This window comes from Phyllostomus hastatus, unplaced genomic scaffold (genome assembly GCF_019186645.2).
Source record: "Phyllostomus hastatus isolate PE091 unplaced genomic scaffold, TTU_PhHast_1.1 phas_contig_57, whole genome shotgun sequence".
Lineage (NCBI taxonomy): Eukaryota > Metazoa > Chordata > Mammalia > Chiroptera > Phyllostomidae > Phyllostomus > Phyllostomus hastatus.
In genome coordinates this window covers 3,401,746-3,419,987 of record NW_025333912.1, presented here as the reverse complement: position 1 = coordinate 3,419,987, position 18,242 = coordinate 3,401,746, and the positions used below count along the sequence as shown (strand labels likewise).

General features: G+C 39.7%; 1 protein-coding gene and 1 pseudogene across 3 annotated transcripts in view; one reads left to right on the top strand and one right to left on the bottom strand.

The window, feature by feature from the left end:
- The window catches only part of CASP10 (caspase 10), a 43,545-nt gene that overhangs the window by 19,654 nt on the left and 5,649 nt on the right, over positions 1 to 18,242 (bottom strand). For all 3 annotated transcript variants that reach the window (XM_045847575.1, XM_045847573.1, XM_045847574.1), the window contains exons 2-4: positions 17,164 to 17,517; positions 15,932 to 16,025; positions 4,938 to 5,073 (exon numbers count right to left, since the gene is read on the bottom strand). In XM_045847575.1, the coding sequence (XP_045703531.1) occupies positions 4,938 to 5,073; positions 15,932 to 16,025; positions 17,164 to 17,510 (577 nt within the window). In that variant the 5' untranslated portion in view covers positions 17,511 to 17,517. The remainder of the gene's footprint in view (positions 1 to 4,937; positions 5,074 to 15,931; positions 16,026 to 17,163; positions 17,518 to 18,242) is intronic.
- Positions 1,146 to 3,591, top strand: LOC123824434 (annotated as a pseudogene).

Below are 18,242 nucleotides of genomic sequence, written 5' to 3'. Positions count from 1 at the left end.
ATATATTTTGTTCTACAATTCATTTTGTGTTTGTAGAATTCGTAGAGAGAAGTTTCCTTTTGGCTAGTTTCATTTTTAAGCAGAGAAATCTACACACTAAGTTGACTCACTGAACTAAAATATGGGTGTGGTTGCCGATAGCTCTTGCTTAACAGTGGAGAAATAGAGTCAGAAAAACACAAAGTTTTGCGTATTGATATTTGGTGAGGCAGCCAGGTTTCATTTCTGCTCTGTGCCATTACCTTTATATAATACCAATGCAATACCACTTTTACAAGACAGGCTAAAATAATAGTAATAAATTTCTTTTCTGACAGAATTTCTGAGCATACCATATGAAAGTTTTTATGACTTTCTTCTCTGATAGACATCTCATAGCAACATGTATTGAATGCTTTACTTTGTGTTAGACATACATCTTACATGAATTATCAAATTCATACCTTGAAAAAACCCATGAGGAGAGTACCATCATTATCCCCATTTTATAGGCAGGGAAAGTGAGACATGAAAACGCTGAGGAAAGGACCACTGCACCACTAATAAATGGAGTCCTGGTGATCTGACTCCTTAGCATAATCCTTATGCTGTTCTGCCTCCTTTATTGTTATTTCATTCTAATGGATTTCCTATACTCTTGCTCTCATATAAGAATGAAAAAATATTTGTCTAAAACTACTTTCTCCCACTAGAATATAAGTTCCCAAGAGGAGCTTCTAAAATTGTGTCTAGTACAAAGTATGCATTCAATAAATGAGTAGGATAAATAAATTCAGGAGAGTTCTGGCTTTCCCAAGAGAATGCTATTAGACTGATCAATTACAACATGATGGATTAGTGTAAGAATTCCCATGGTTTGGAGCAGCATAGTGATAGTAACAGTGGTGCTTGCTGTTCTGAGCCATTGATATGCCTCTGCAGGGAGTTGGTAGTGCAAGTGGCTTGCATGGACACTGGCAGTGGTGGCCATCCTGCCACCACAGTCTCAGTGTCCACAGCACAGCAGGTATATTGGAACACCCTGAGGCATCCTCAGGCTCCAGCCCTGTCCCCAGAACCTCATTTCCAGTGGGACCTGCTGTATCTCTTGCACTGTCCATATCTGGTCTTTGGATCTGGATCCCTGTCATCACCCCTCATAAAACATGACTCATGATTTTAAACCTGGAAACCTCATCTTTGCCAAGATGAAAGGTTATCCTCATTGGCCAACTTGAAATTGAAAGAGAAATAAAGGGGACTTTTGGCCAAGATGGAGGCATAGGTAGATATACTTTGCCTCCTTGCACAACCAAAAGAATGACAACAAATTTAAAAACAACAAGAACTGCCAGAAAATTGAACTGTACGGAAGTCCAACAACCAAGGAGTTAAAGAAGAAATATTTGTCCAGACCAGTAGGAGGGGCTGAGACACACAGCCGGAGCAGAGACAATGGACCCCAAGGCAGTGGCTGGTGGAGTGGGTAGACCGGCCAGTCCCACATTTGTGTGCAGATAAGCCAGAAGGAACAACTGGGGAGTGAGACAGATTGAGCAACCCAGAGTTCCACATAGGAAAAGAATGCCTCAAAAACTTTGTAAAAATCTGTGGGTGTTGCAGTGATGGGAGAGACTCCCATCCTCACAGGAGACTTCATTGAAGAGGTCCTAGAATATACACAAATACACCCACCCAGGAATCAGCACCAGAAGGGCCTAATTTGCTTGTGGGTAGCAGGGGAAGTGACTGAAAGCTGAGAGCAAGCAAGCAGCTCGCTTATTCCCTCTTGGACCCCTCCCCCACATACGGTGTCACAATGCAGCAATGTGGGTTGCCGCATCCTGAAAAATACCTAAAGCTGTGTCCCTTACTACATAACAGGCACAGAGAAAAAGGAAAAAAAAAGAAAGAAAAAAAGAAAACATGGCCCAAATGAAAGAACAGATCAAAACTCCAGAAAAAATACAAGGAAGTGAGGAAGAGATATCATAAGCAGGGTTCAAAACACTTGCAATCGGGATGCTCACAGACTTGGTTGAGTATGGTTGCAAAATGATGCAAAAAGTGAAGGCTAAGCAAAGTGAAATAAAGAAAAATACACAGGGAACCAACAGTGACAGGAAGAAAACCAGGACTCAAATCAACAATTTGGAATGAAAGAAAGAAATAAACATCCAAGTGGAACAGAACAAAGAAACAAGAATTCAAAAACATGAGAAGCTTAGGAACCTCCAGGGCAACTTTAAATGTTCCAACATCCAAATCATAGGGGTGTCAGAAAGAGAAGAGGAAGAGCAACAAATTGAAAACTTATTTGAAAACATGATGCAGAAGAACTTTCCCAATCTGGCAAAGGAAATAGACTTCCAGGAGAGTCCAGGAAGCTCAGAGAGTCCCAAAGAAGTTGGACCCAAGGAAGCACACATACCAAGGCATATCATAATTAAGTTACCCAAGACTAAAGATAAGGAGAGAATCTCAGAAGCACAAGAGAAAAGGAGATAGTTACCTACCAAGGAGTTCCCATCAGACTGTCAGCTGATTTCTCAAAAAAAACCTTGCAGACCAAAAGGGGCTGGAAAGAAGTATTCAGAGTCATGAAAGGCAAGGGCCTACATCCAAGATTGCTCTATCCAGCAAAGCTCTCATTTAGAATGGAAGGGCAGATAAAGTGCTTCCCAGATAAGGTAGATGAAGTTCCCGATGGAGCTGTAAAACCACCCACAAACAAACTACCCATTTTCTTTTTTAGAATTCATGGGACTGCTTTTTTAGCACCAAAGAATATATTTCCTTACTCGAAAAATAAGGAAAAGTATGGAAAAGCAAATAAACTAAAAGACTTTAATGAAGGTTTATGGGAGATAGATAACAATCCAAAAGTGAAATTTTCAAGTCAACAGGCATCAACTAGGCAATCAAATGCATCAACTGATGTTGAAGCTGAAGAAAAAGAAACTAGTGTTTCAGAGGAAGATACTGATCACAAGGGAAAAGCCAGCGATGAGGATGTGACTAAAACAATTGACATAACCACTCCAAAAGCTGCCAGAAGAAGAAGAAAGAGGAAGGCAAAAAAGCAAGTAGAAACCGAGGAGGCAGGAGCAGTGGCAACAGCAACAGCATCTGCTGATCTAAAAGTGAGTCTTAAAAGAGGACAACCTGCAGGTACAGAAGTCAAGATTCCAAAACCAAGAGGCAGACCCAAAACAGAACTGTCCTTCAGAGAGTGACATTATAACTAAAGAAGACAAAGGTAAGAAAAAGGGGCAAGAGGAAAAACAACCTAAAAAGCAGCTTTAAAAGGATGAAGAGAGTCAGAACGGAGAAGATAAGCCAAGGAAAGAGTCAGACAAAAAATAGGGGAAGAAAGAAGTTGCATTAAAAAGGAAAAATTTAGCTAAAACAGGGGTTCCATCAACCTCTGATTCTGAAGAGGAAGGAGATGATCAAGAAGGTGAGAAGAAGAAAAAAGGTGGAAGAAACTTTCAGACTACTCATAGAAGGAACGTGCTCAAAGGCCAACATGAGAAAGAAGCAGCAGACAGAAAATGCCAGCAAGAAGAACAAATGGAAACTGAGCACCAAACAACATGTAATCTGCAGTGATAAAAAATATATCTCATTGTGGGCTCAAAGCATTAATCCAGTTACTGAAAAGAAAATGCAGTGTAACAAACAAGAGATGAAGATCTTGAGACAGACTCATTGGACTGAATTTTCCCCTCTCACCCTTTGATGGAAGAATGTTCCAGATTCTAAATTGAGGACTTTGTTAATGGCATTATTTCTATGTTATGATTGTTAATTTCCTGTAAGGTACACACTACATACTAAGGTCAGCAAAAGTTTTTTTCCAAGCTTAAAATGAAGCTTCGTGTATGAAAATTAGAATGAGCTGAAAAGATAGTGGTTGTACACTATTTCATTCAGAAAACATAAAAATTAATTTTATTTTGAAGTTAGATGTTAAACTGGAATAGCTATTATACCCCAGGAAAGGGGGTAGTTGTGCCTTTCCCTTTACATTCCTTTGTTGTTTAATTCTTTAGAATCTTATTTTTTTTTAATCCTGAGAGATTAAACATAGCCTTGTTAAGAAAACAAAAATGAAACTGTAACCAAAATTTTTAAATAAAGGTTTTTTTACTTTTTAATTTATTTTGTTCACTTTTTTTCTAATTTTATTTTAATCATTGTTCAAGTACAGTTTTCTGTCCTTTACTCCCATCCCAGCCCACCCACCCCTCCCTCCCCACCTCCCTCCCATTTCCACCCCCCTCCTAGTTTTTGTCCATGTGTCCTTTATATTTGTTCCTGTAAACCTTTCCCATTCTCCCCTGAAATTCCCCTGAAATTCCCTCCCCTCTCCCCTCTGGTATCTGTCAGCCTGTCCTCTACTTCAGTGTCTTTGGTTATATTTTGCTTGCTTGTTTGGTTTGTTGTTTAGGTTCCTGTTAAAGGTGAGATCATATGGTATTTGTCTTTCACTGCCTGGCTTATTTTGTTTAGCATAAGGCTTTCCAGCTCCATCCATGCTGTTGCAAAGGGTAGGAGCTCCTTCTTTCTTTCTGATGCATAGAATTCCATAGTGTAAATGTACCATAGTTTTTTGATCCACTCATTTACTGATGGGCACCTAGGTTGCTTCCAGCACTTGGCTATTGAAAATTGTGCTGCTATGAACATTGGGGTGCATAGTTTCTTTTGGATTGGTGTTTCAGGGTTCTTAGGATATAATCCTAGAAGTGGAATTGCTGGGTCAAAAGGCAGATCCATTTTTAGTTTTCTGAGAAAATTCCATACTGTTTTCCATAGTGGTTGTACCAGTCTGCAATCCCACAAACAGTGCACTAGGGTTCCCTTTTCTCCAAAAATTTTAAATAAAGTTTTTAAAAATAAACAAACAAAAAAGAATTCCCATGGTCTGGTGCAAGCAAGCATAAGTTAGTTACCTTTCTCTCTTTTATATATTTTTATCTTTTCCACAAGGTTAGGTGCAGCACTTGAACAGAGACTCTCCAGTAACGTCAGATTATCTGCATCTATTGCAGCTTGTTTCTCCAGATATCCCAGGAAACTTAGAGAGGTCTGCAAGAGAATCAATGGAGTCACATTTACTTGCCTACTGATCATTCATTCATTCATTAAACACTATCTGCATAGCCACCAGGCACCAGGTTTTGCATTGATGTATAAGGTAGGTTGTTTATCCCAGAGGAGTTCAATAGTGTGGGAGAAGAGGTATTACCAAGTAAATCTCTATACAATCTATATAAATACCAGATTTTTTATACACACACACACACACCAGATAGTGCAAAAACTCAATGATGTAGATACCAGTGTAATCACCATTTTAAAAATAAAACAACAGAGGCACAAAGAGATTCAGTAACTTGTCCAAGGTCAAAGCACTAGTAAGTGGCAAAGTTGGTATTTGAACCCTGGCAGTCTGATGTCAAATCTCTCTTATTAACCATTAAGCTATACTACTTTCAACTCACAGCTGTGGATGATGTAATAGATTAGAGCAGCAACAAAACAGAGGCACCAAAGAAATGAACATAAAATGTTCTAAAAGAATTTTACATTTGCTATTTTAAAAGAAAAAAAATCTCTTAAGTACTCCTAGAAAAAAACTGCAAATTGGTGAGTATTATTTTAATACTGAATTACATATGGGGTAAAAGGCATCATAATCTTTTCAATGATTAGAGCTTTCCAGTGTATTAGGCTGGTTATGAAAAAACATATATGAACAAAATTATATTAGAGCCTTCAAAAAAGAGAAGCTACTCAGAACCTGAACATTATCAGCAGAGTGGGATATGGGGAAGAGGTCTCCAGGCATGTTGAATGGTTAAAAAGTTGAAAAAGGACAGTGTGTTCAGGAACATGGAGAAGAAGGCTTCGAGTACGAACCATGGGCGAGAAAGCTAGGTCACAGCAGGAGTGGTGGGCTCATATCAGGTGGTGAAAAAATACACACGCCATGTGGTAAGTTTGGGCAAGTGTGCCATGGGTCAAGGGGTGCCAGTAGTAGCTTTTAAGAACAGTAACATGAACAGATTTGTTCTTAAATAGAAGTCTTGGGGATAGGTTGGAGGAGGGATGGATTAGAGAGAAAATATTGGCGGAACGATTACATACTCCGGTGAAGAGACGAACAAGACCTAGTCTAAAGCTGGTGGTGGAAAAGCAGAGGAGGCACTGGGTTTGAGAACATTTATGAATTATAATTTGGTGAGTTTTGAAACTCAATTTGAAGTTGGGGAGGGAAGAGTCAAAGATGACTTAAGCAGTGATACCACTCATTTATTTGTCATCTATTCAACACAGCAGGCTTCACACAAGCTGTGCAAGAGGTGATACTTGAATTGCATCTTGGAGGATGACTAGTCCTTCCCTGAAACATGGAAAAGGACATTCAAGGTGAAGAAAACCATATGGGGAAAATTACGAGAAACTAAAAATCTGTTTATGCTCAGGTTTGCAGTGGCTTCAGCAGAAACAGTTTAATCAGAATGATGAAAGCTGAAGCCATATTGGAATGCACTGGAATATGATAGAGAGTTGAGTCAGTGGAGAAAGAGTGTGTGTAGACTCCTCTTTCAAAAGGCCTGGCTGTTAGAGGGAAGGAGGAAGTTAGAGCAGTAACATAGGAAGAAAGAGGAAGAGTTTATTACAGTGTGTGGATGCATGTATGTGTGTTTTAAAAGAAGTCATTGAATGTGGAAGGTGCAGGGTGGGTAGGACAGGGGAGAGTAATGGAGGGGATGGGGAAATCTATCATTGAACAACAATAAAAAAAGATTTGTAAGCTCAGCAAAAACTATCTAGAGCAGCAATGAAAAGTATCACATAAAATGAATTTGAATAATGTTGAAAAATAAAAATAAAAAAGTCACTTGAAAAAATGCTCAGCATCACTAGTCATCAGAGAGATGCAAATTAAAACCACAGTGAGATATCACCACACACTTGCCAAAATGGCTATCATTAATAAATCAACAAACAACAAGTGCTGGTGAGGACATAGAGAAAAGGGAACCCTACCATATTGCAGGTGGGAATGCAGACTGTTACAGCCACTGTGGAAAACAGTATGGAATTTCCTCCCAAAACTAAAAATGAAACTGCCCTTTGACCTAATGATTCAACTCCTGGGAATATCCCTGAAAAATCCTGAAACACCAGTTTCTAAAGAATTTATGTACCCCTATGTTCATAGCAGCGCTATTTACAACAGCCAAGATTTGGAAACAGCCTAAGTGCCCATCAGTAGATGAGTGGATAAAAAACAAACTGTGGTACATTTATACAATGGAATACTATGCAGTGGAAAGAAAGAAGGAACTTCTGCCTTTTGTGACAGCATGGATGGAACTGCAGACTATTATGCTAGAGTGAAATAATCCAGTTGGTGAAAGACAAATAGCATATGATCTCACTTATAAAAGGAACCTAATGAACAAATAAACTAATGAGCAAAATAGAACCAGAGGCATAGAATCATACAACACACTGACAGCTGAAAGAGGGGAGGGGGCAGTGGTGATGGATTGAAAGAAGGTGGACGGAGTAGTCAAAGAACATATATGAAGGACCCATGGACACAGACAACGGTGTGGGGACTGACTACAGAAGTGGGGGTCAGGCTCAGAGGAGCGGGGCAAAGGGGGAAAATTGGGACAAATGCAATACCATAAACAATAAAATATATATTTTTAAAAGAAGTCACTCAAAATGCTAACGACCAAAGGAAAGTCCAGAATTACATACTCATCTGATCAAAAGAGACATTATAAATTTCCAAGAAATCCCAGACACAGGTATAAGACCCAAAAAGGCAAAGAAGTATGTGTGGCCCCACAAATGGCACCAGCACACCCACAGCGTGGCCAGGGAATAAAGCAGGAGAGAGGAGAGGGTTAAGGAAGATTCATCCAAAGCCAATCTGCTGGGCAAAGGGGTTGGGGAGAAGCCCACGCAAGGTGCTGTGGTCGCTTATGTACAAATGAGCTCCCTCTGAACCTCAAAACAGATGCTCCTATCTTGACAGCATCCTACCAGGAGAAAAAAAGGGGTTAAGACATAATTCCAGACAAAGTATAATTCGTTACACTTTGTAGAAAGTATATTAAATGTTTATTAAATGACAGCTTCTACACACACAATTTAAATGGTGTCTCTACACTAGTTTAAGAACACCACCTTGTGACAAGACTTATTATGGTAATCACTTGGTAAGGTATATAAATGTTGACTCACTATATTGTACACCTGAAACTAATAAGAAATTATATGGCAACTATAATTAAAAATAAATTTTAAAATTAAAGAACAACATTTTTTGCATTGCCTCTTTCCTAGAAAGCTAGTAAATTTGGGTATGGTTTCCTTTACATCATTCTATGTTGATTGCCACACTGAGAATGGATTTCCTGAAAGTTGAAGGCAGCTCTAGTGCCATAAATGTGTATGAAAGCTATCAAAGAGGAAACAACACACTCTACAAAGCTTGTGCTAGAGGGATGTGTGTTCCTCTAGCACAACTGTATCAATTTAGAATCCTTCCACCCTGGCTGGTGTAGCTCAGTAGATTGAGCACCTGCTTGCAAACAGAAAGGTTGCTGGTTCGATTCCAGGTCAGGGCACATGCCTGGGTTGCAGGCCAGGTCCCCAGTTGGGGGCCTGTGAGAGGCAACCATTTTATGTTTCTCTCCCTCTCTTTCTCCCTCCCTTCCCCTCACTCTAAAAATAAAGTAAATAAAATCTTTTAAAAAAATAAAAAGAATCTTTCATTTCGTTTGAGGGTCATTCAGGCTCTCCTCTAGTGGCTGGTGACAAATTTATTTCTGTGATCAAATCTTTTGCAATTGCAATCACAGATAATGTAGCCTTATTCAGCCCTAATATGGAAACTCATCTGGGCTGCTTAGAGATTGTCCTTTACACACTTCAGAAAGCTGACATGATCCCAAAGTCCAACTGAGATCAACCTGGATTATCTGAGGTGTATAACTCAACCACAATTCTTGGGTGAAGAACTAGATTTCCTTTGAAATAAAGCTGAAATCATTTGTAATCCAAGGAGGCAGTACAGTTTTCCTGAGTTTGACCAGGTTATGCTACAGTTCCATGCCACATCTAAACATAGCAACTCCTCCTGATACTGTTGTACCACGTGAAAAAAACAAACATACAATCATTTGGCTACTTGCGCATGAGCTTTTGGTGATTTAAAAGCTAATTTAGCAGGGAAGAGATGTTTGGAATGCTCCTGACCATAAGAATGTTTTGTAGCTGCAAATGCCTTCAAGCATATGTCTAAAACCTGCAGAAGCAGCTGGGGAAGAAGAAGTACTGTCCCTAGCTATTCTTAGTGGATAAAATCATTGCTCAGTGTTGAGCATACCAGAGACTCCTTTTATAAAGCTCCTCATCCTCCACCCAATTGTAGGGAGTAAGTACTTCTGCCCATGGCATAAGGAGAAGTGTAAAAATAGAACGTGGTCTCATTTTTTTTTAAACCCAGAAACTTGAAAAATTGCCAAAGGATGTGCAAAGCGGGGAAGAATACTAACAGAATAACCTGGAGAGCTTTCAAACTACAGAAATCTCCTCTAATGTTGAGAAATTCTGCATTTAGCTTAAATTCTGTCACTTGAATAGGTCATTGCTTTAAACAAATGCAAATACGAGCATATTAAAAATTATTGTCTGAAGAAAATCCCCTGGTTTTTTAATTCTCCAAGAACTCACAGACCCTTAGGATATATGGTATGTGTGTGTGTTATACATTAGTTCCCCCTTATTTGTGGTTAAATGCATTCCAAGTTCCCCCCTAGACACCTGAAACCTTGAAAGGGTAACTAACCCTTTATATACACTTTCTTATACATAAATACCTATGATAAAGTTTAAATTTCTAGATTAGCACAGTAAGAGATAAACAATAAAAATTAATAATAAAATAGAACAATTATAATAATATACTGTAATAAAAGTTATGCAAGTGTGATCTCTCCCAAAATATCTTATTGTACCCTTCATTTGATTCAATACACCTATCAAGACGTTTCTTCCACTGCTCAAAACAGTTTTTAAGCTTGTTGATTTTTATGCCTTTTAGTGCTTCTGCCTTTTTTTGTTTCACCTCTTCCACATCAGCAAAATGTTTGCCTTTGAGGGCTTTTTTTCATCAGAGTGAGATCAGGTGAACAAGGAGGGTAGGGCATAGGGGCCATGCCTTTGTGGTCAAAATCTGCTGAACACTCAGAGCAGTGTGGGCAGGCGCACTCATAAATCACACATTATGAAATAGACAAATGCATTCAAAAGTCTTTAAAAAAATACACTAAAGCCAAATGCAGCCTCTTGCAACAATGCCAGCTGGTACACTGATACAAGTGGGTTCCTAGAACAGTCACCTAGCGGGGAGGCCTGTACTACAAGGGACCTACCCTTCAGAACATAATTCCAATCTTGGGGAGGTCCCATATATATACAAAATGGAGTCTTATTAAGCCCTGGTACAGAAACTCACCTAAGTTTTCATACCAGGGATTAATAAGACTGCATTATTTGAGGTTGCAATTGCAAAAGATTTCACCACAGAAATAAATTCTTTACCAGCCAGTGGAGAAGAGCCTGGATTTCCCTCATCCAAAAAGAAAAGGTTCTAAATTCATATGGTTACTCTAGAGGGACAAAAATGGTGTTTGTAGGGAGTTCTAGGTTCCCACACATATATATTTACTTGTAGAAAGAGAACTAACAAAGATTAAAAACTTCAGTAAAGATAATAATTGCAATGGACTGAAACCCATCAGATATGTTTAAATCTATGAATTCAAATTTATATTTTGTAATGTATAACTTTCAGAGAATGACAGAAAACCACTCAATGATCACAAACACTGGGCAAATAAAAGAAAGAATAGAACATTTATATATAAACTGTATCACCAGGTAACCAAATAATAGACAAGGGCAGGGGGGAAACAAAATTATGGAACTTAAAAATCCCCATTTTGTAAACCCCAAAGAATCAATATATAAAATATCAACAGCTGCTAAAATAATTTTTTAAAAAGCCAGGAATTGTGTACATCCCAATGAGAGACTGCAACACAAGACCACTATGTTCTTGCCAAAAGGATCTAAACTGAGTCTGACGAAGCCTCTGAGTTCAGCTGCCAATTTGCAGGAAATGCAGAAGACAGAAGAGCATGCTGAACTGCACCAAGCACACACGTCAGCAAAACCTAGATGAGGGGAAATTGTAGGGGCCAATTGTCCTAGAATTCTTCAGCAGATAAATTTTAAGCAAAAGGATAGGATTGTGGGAGGGGAGTTTAACCTAATCTATACTAAGGGTTAAGGGAGTTTAACCCTTAATCTATATTAAGGGGCACTCAAAAGAAAAAACTGTTCAAGACTAAACTGAGGTCTAGAGATGCACAGGAAAGTGATAAAACCATAAAGAAACATAAGAACCTAATTACTATGAATGCCAGGACAATGGTTACTTCTAGGGGGTGGGAAGGGGCTGTGATTGGGATGGGACAAATGGAGGGGTTTCTGAAATGACTGATAAAATTCAATTTCTTGACCTGAGTAGTGATTTCAAGGGTATTAGCCTTATAATAATTCATTTGGCTGTATGTTTTTTTGTGTGTCATCTTCTGTACTATATTTTGGTGCTTTCTTTCAAGAATAAAAAAAATACACAAAAAGAAAAGGAAAAAGTGTAAAAAAAAATAACAGGAGGATATGAAAACTTCTAGGAGCTATCTAAGGAAGAAAATTAATAGATTCTGACAAAAGGCAACAACGATGAGAATGTTATATCTTTTCACATCCCCATTGTGGTGGTTTAGTTCATCCTGCTATTCCCCTAGTTATTTATTGTAAAATCACATACTCAGAAAGTGTTTGGACCTTTTTATTTCCAGAAAGAAATAGAAAGAAGTAGATTGTATCATCCCTCTCTTTCATGCTTTTATTCACAGTATCATTTGTAACAGATTCTGCAAGATTCTGGGGCTATAATAATGAGTAGACTCAGTGCCCACCCCCAAGGAACTCACAACCAATCTTTGGGAGGAAGGGACCTCTAGAGATGACCAATCAAAGGGTACAAAAGGCTAAAATCCCTGAGGGTTCTAAAAGGGGGAAGATAAGGTCTCAAAGAGTGTGGCCAAAAACAGAGAAATAACTTTTTTAGGTTTACAGATCTGACACCAAGAAACATGTTTAATGAATTACTAACATGGTCTTCATTTGAACTACCACATGTAAAGCAGTTTCCCATTCCTTAGTTATGATGGGTGGGGGGGGGAGTTGTCAATATAAGTTGACTGGAGAGAATGTGATATAGGAAGGAGAACTACACATGTAGGCTCAAGAGCATCAGTGAGGTTCTCATTCATAAGTTGGATGGAGGAATTTATGGCTGTTCACTTAATGCTACATTTTATAACTTCCATATGTTACATGTATTTTTTGTTATAAAACCTTATATAACTGAGAATCTAATAAAAATAGTGGTTGAATAACACAATGAAAGTCATGTTACAGGGTAAAGTTTGAAAACTGGTATTTCTGAAATTAACTAACTTGCTTGTCACAAGCTGCTATTGAAGTCAAAATAAAAATATATATGGTATATAAAGTTTTGAGGCCTGGAAGAGAGACATACAGCTACTTTCCTGCCAGTATAGCAAAAATAGTAGCAGCTTCCAGTCAAGATGGCAGTGTAGGAAGATATGGCTTGCCTCTTCACACAACCACATCAAAATTACAACTAAAACATAGAAAAACCATCACTCATAGCCATCAGAAATCAAGTTGAATGGAAGTGTGACAACTATGGAATTAAAGAAAGCACATCCATCCAGACAGGTAGTAGGGGCACAGACATGGAAGGACTGGTCCCTCACCCACATGTGGTGGATAAAAATTTGGGAGGGATATCTCAGAAACAAGGAGTCCCAGCCCCACACCAGACTCCCAAGCCTAGGGTTCCAGTGCCAGGAAGGTAAGTCCCTACAACTTCTGGATGCAAAACCCAGCAGGGATTGAATTGGTGGAAGAACCTCTGGAGCCCCAAGCAGTTCCTCTTAAAGAACTGACACATGAAATCACCTGTTCAAATTTACTCCTTCTGAGCTCCAGCAATACGGTGGCACTTGAAAGACACCAGTGGCACACAGAAAAACTGAATTGTCTGGCATCAAGGCAAACAGAGGCCATTGTCTCTTTTTTAAGCACCCTCCCCACACACACACACACACACACACACACACACACACACACAGACCTGGCAAATTTTGCCATCAACCTGGCTCACACTGTCTGCCTTGGAGATCCCCAGAGACTCTTCCCCACCCAGCTTACAGGCCCACCCATGTTGCTTTTCCACATGAATGGCTGGTCTTGGCTCATGATTCACAACTTCCTAAATCCTATCAAACAAGTATCAGCTGGCCTCAGTGAGCCCCAGGCCCAGCACTAGCAGCAGCTAGCCTAGATTAAAAACTTGGTTTCACTTGAGAATCTCCTAGCTTAACACAAGTAGCAATCATTTCAGCTTGCTTTATAGCTCAGGAAGAGTAGCCCTGGGCAAAACACAGGTGGTGGATGACCTTGGTCTGCACCACCCAGGAAACCCCTGGGCCAGTGTACCCAGTGGACAGCTACAGACCACATTACAGCACCACCACCCTGCCCCTGCACAGCTGATCTTGCACAGAGGGCTGAGGTTGGTGGTAAGTGATCATAGCCAATCCTTGCAGCTGACTGTCCTGGGTGAATCCCTCCCATTGATCTGCCACCAGAAACCAAGGCTCAACTACAAGAGGAGGGTGGACTCAGCCCACACAAAGGGCACACCTCAAGTACCTTGCTTGGGTAATAGAAAAGGCTGTGCCACTGGACCCTACTGGATATGTACTACACTAGGCCTCAATACCAAGACATGGAGTCAAAGCAGCCCTACCTAACACATAGAAACAAATAAAGGGAGGCTGCCAAAATGTGGAGACAAAGAGACACAGTCCAAATGAGAGAAGAGATCAAAATTCCAGAAAAAGAACTAAGCAAAATGGAGATAAGCGATCAATCAGATGCAGAGTTCAAAACACTGGTTATAAGGATCTCAAGGAACTTAGAGAGGACCTAAATGCTTAGAACAGACCCAGTTAGAAATGAAGGATTCACTCATTGAAACAAAGAACAATTTACAGGGAAACAACAGTAGAGTGGATGAAGCTGAGATTCATATTAATGATGTGGAACATAAGAAAGCAAAATATAACCAATCAGAACAACAAAAAGTAGAGAGAATCCAAAAAAATGAAGATAGTGTAAACAGCCTGTGGGACAAGTTCAAGAGGTCCAACATTTGCTTCATAGTGGTGCCAGCAGAAGAAAAGAACAAGAAATTGCAACTCTATTTGAAAAAATAATCAAAGAAAACTTCCCTAATTTGGTGAAGGAAATACACATGCAAGTCCAGGAAGCACAGAGAGTCCCAAACAAGGTGGATGCAAAGAGGCCCACTCCAAGACACATCATAATTAAAATGCCAAAGGTTAAACACAAGGAGAGAATCTTAGAAGCAGCAAGAAAAAAGCAGTTATATACCTACAGGAGAGTTCCCATAAGACTGTCAGCTGATCTCAAAAGAAACTTTGCAGGCAACAAGGAACTGGCAAGAAGTATTCAAAGTCATGAAAAGCAGGGACCTACAGCCAAGATTGCTCTACCCAGCAAAGCTATCATTTAGAATCAAAGGGCAGATAAACAGCTTCCCAAACAAGAAAAAAAACTAAAGGATTTCATCATCACCAAACCATTATTATATGTAATGTTAAAGGTACTTATTTAATAAAAAGAATATCAAAACTTTCAACAATAAAATGGCAAAATATACAAATCTATCAACAATTGAATCTAAAAACAAACTAAGCAAACAAGAAGAACAGAGACAGGATCATGGATATGGAGAGCATTTTGATGGTTGCCAGATGGGAGGTGGGTGTGGGGGTATGGGTGAAGAGATGAGGGGATTAAGAAGTACAAATGGGTAGTTATGGAATAGCCACTGGGATGTAAAGTGCAGTGTAGGAAATGGAGTAGCCAAGAACTTATTACGCACAGGACCCATGGACATGAATGGTGTGGGCATGAATGCCTGAGGGAGTGGAGAGTGCTGGGTGGAGCGGGGCCATGGGGGGAAAATCAGGACAACTTAATAGCATAATTAATAAAATATAATTTAAAAGAAGAATATTGGCAAATGTTACCAATGTAGTAACAATATTAGCAAATAACATGATTACGTTAATATTAAAAACATTACATCTACACAGCCCTTTACAAAGTCCATCCTCAAACTGTCTCATTTGAGTTTCACAGAACCCTTACATGGGAGACACTGCCAAGTTCACTGAAAAGGACACATAATTCCTCAGACATCTCAATTATTGTAGATGGCAATCGACTAATTACCACTCTGCCATTATTTCCCACCTTCTCATGTCTTTGTTGTGCCCTGATTATTTCTGTATCATAAAATGTGGTGGATGCCAGTGGCAGTTAATCATTTACTGCATGGCTACTGTGTGTCAAATATAGGCTTTATGATAATGCTTTATGAACAGTATTTTCTCTAATCCTCCCAACAGTCCTAAAAGGAAATCGTGTGGCATATGAGAAGATGGAGACTCAGAAATGTCCAATCACATATGGAGCTGGTCACAGAACCAGCACTAGAACCCAGGCCAATTGGACACCAAAGTCAATGTTCCTAACCATTGGATGATACTGCCTCCTGCAAAAACAAACAAACAAACCATCTTGAAAACCTTTCCAGCTTCTCCCCAAACACCAATTAGGGCAATGTTCACAAAGATCCCATTCTATATGACCCACTCACCAGCTGGACTTTGGGTAATGATTCCTTCACAATGAAGCTCATTTCCTTTAAGATATCCGTGTCAATGCTTTCGGACAGTTCGTAGAGCAGGTTTCTAAGACAGACACCCAAAGAGACAAATGAAGTCTCACACTTGCAGAGGGCAGCACAGTAAATTGAGTGCTTTTACTTATGCTCCCTCCCACGTAAATGATCACAACCCTGTATGTAGACAATTATTAATCCTACTCTATAGATCCCAAAACTGAAACTCTGAGCTTCAGTGTGACCTATTAAATTAGGATAATAGAGTAAACAGTAGAGACAGGCTCTCTGATTCCAAGTCTAGTGCTAGAAAAACATAAAATACAATTATGGCCTTTCACCTGCAACTCCACTGTAGAAATGATGCCAGGCAATGTAGGGTCTACTATTGAAAAAGGAAGGACATTCCCCCAACTTATGGATAGCCATACAATGAATGACCAGACAAACTGAATATTTCATTCATACACTAATGCCTCTATATGCCAGAGACCATTCCTTGATCTCTGAAAAGTCAGTTGTTTAACAGTGAAGTGGGGGGAAAAATGATTTCCAGAATCCCCTCACTGACCCAAGGGTAGCTCAGGTTCTGGAAGCCAGTCCGAGTGTTAAAGCCTGAAGGACATAATTGACCAGGCAATTAAGTAAAATAACACTTTGAAGGCTCCTCCTTGTAAAGTTCTCCTTAGGTACTACATCAGTGGACAATTTAAAAGAGATGTCTAAGGTCTGACCATGATAGGCCTGATGTCTATATTTTAGCTCTCTGTGTTTCTCCCCCAAAATGTAACTGGACATGGCATAAATGATATCCCTCTCTACCCTAGAGACATCGTTTTCACTTTGCTTATTTTGCTCCAAGGTTGCATTCTTCTCAAATAACTGAAGGCAGACACACCCAGTGGCTCACAGAAGAAAGGATATCGGAGACTGGAAAAGAGAAAAGTATAGGCCTGCTGTGCTTAAGTAAGCGTCCCTTGGCAGCGAGAAACAAAACTATGGGAAGCCACTGAGAGGCCCAGAGAGGCCCAACCTCTCTCTCCTCTTATTAGCACCTAGAGCTGAGAAATCTCCTAGTGTAAATCACTGTAAGATCCAAAGAGGTAGATAAGGAAGAGATCTAAATCCCAGTCTCCTTTCAAAGCCCAATGACCTGAATGAACACAAAATGGAAAACCCTCTTGTCTTGATTACAGACCCCTCCTCACCTGAACGGAGAGACCTTCTTTAGAGTGGGCAGCAAACTCCGTACTTGCTCTTTCCTGTAATTGAGGTGCTTCAGCAGTAAGTGCTGCTTCATGGTGTAGAGGAGTTCTGCTAGGAAGAAGGGTTCTTGCTCACTCAGCAGCTCCTTTGCCATGAGATGATCAAAAACATCCAAGGCCGAGCTAGACTTCTCCAGCTTCTTCTGGGAGATGAAATCTTGGCAGAGAAACTTTAATTGTTCTACTTCTTTATCTCCCAGCTGTGAATCAATAGCCAGTAGCCTTCTGCGAAAGTTCTCACTATCATTAGCAAATGAACTGGGAATGCAATTTTGACCTTGAAATGACATGGTCAGTCTGAAAGAGACAGAGAAGAGGGGTAGTGTGTTAGAGAGTGAGAACACGAGGCACCTCAGCTAACCGGGCCCTCTCCGGGTTTCAGCCTCCTCTGTTCCAGGCATCATTAGACTTTCCCAGAAGTGCTAAAAAGTAAAACTTACTGAAATAAAAAGTTATTGGGCAGTTACTTAAAAAACCAATAACCCAGAAAACTCGACTCCAGTACTTGTATGTTAACTTCTTAGGAGGTCTGGAGGGAGGTTTTCTTGGGACTCATTTACCGTGACTTCTCTGAAATGGAAATGTCCACCAGAGAAGCTGGTCAAAATGGAGGCCAACTCAGCACAGCAGCTCCTGGGTGGGGTCCCGGTTGGAGCTCTTAATTCATTCCCACCAAATGGCAGAAATGGCACTTAGATTTATGCCCTGTATTTTAGAAATAAAACAATCTGGAGGTTTACATTTCTGAAGTGCCTACCAACCCAAGGACAACGAGGTAACATCGTTAACCCCAACAGGACAGGCTTGTAACCCACAGAAAGAGCAGCCATCATCCGAGACCCCAGAAATAAAGGGAAGTTTTAGACGAGAGTTGCTCAGATCAATGTAGAAAGTCACAAATTAACCAATATTTCCACATGACCAGTTCATAAATCATGGTATTTTCTACAATGAATTTTATTCTAATAAGAGGAGCAATGAACTGATAAAAAAAATCAGTGTAGTATTATTCATAATATAAG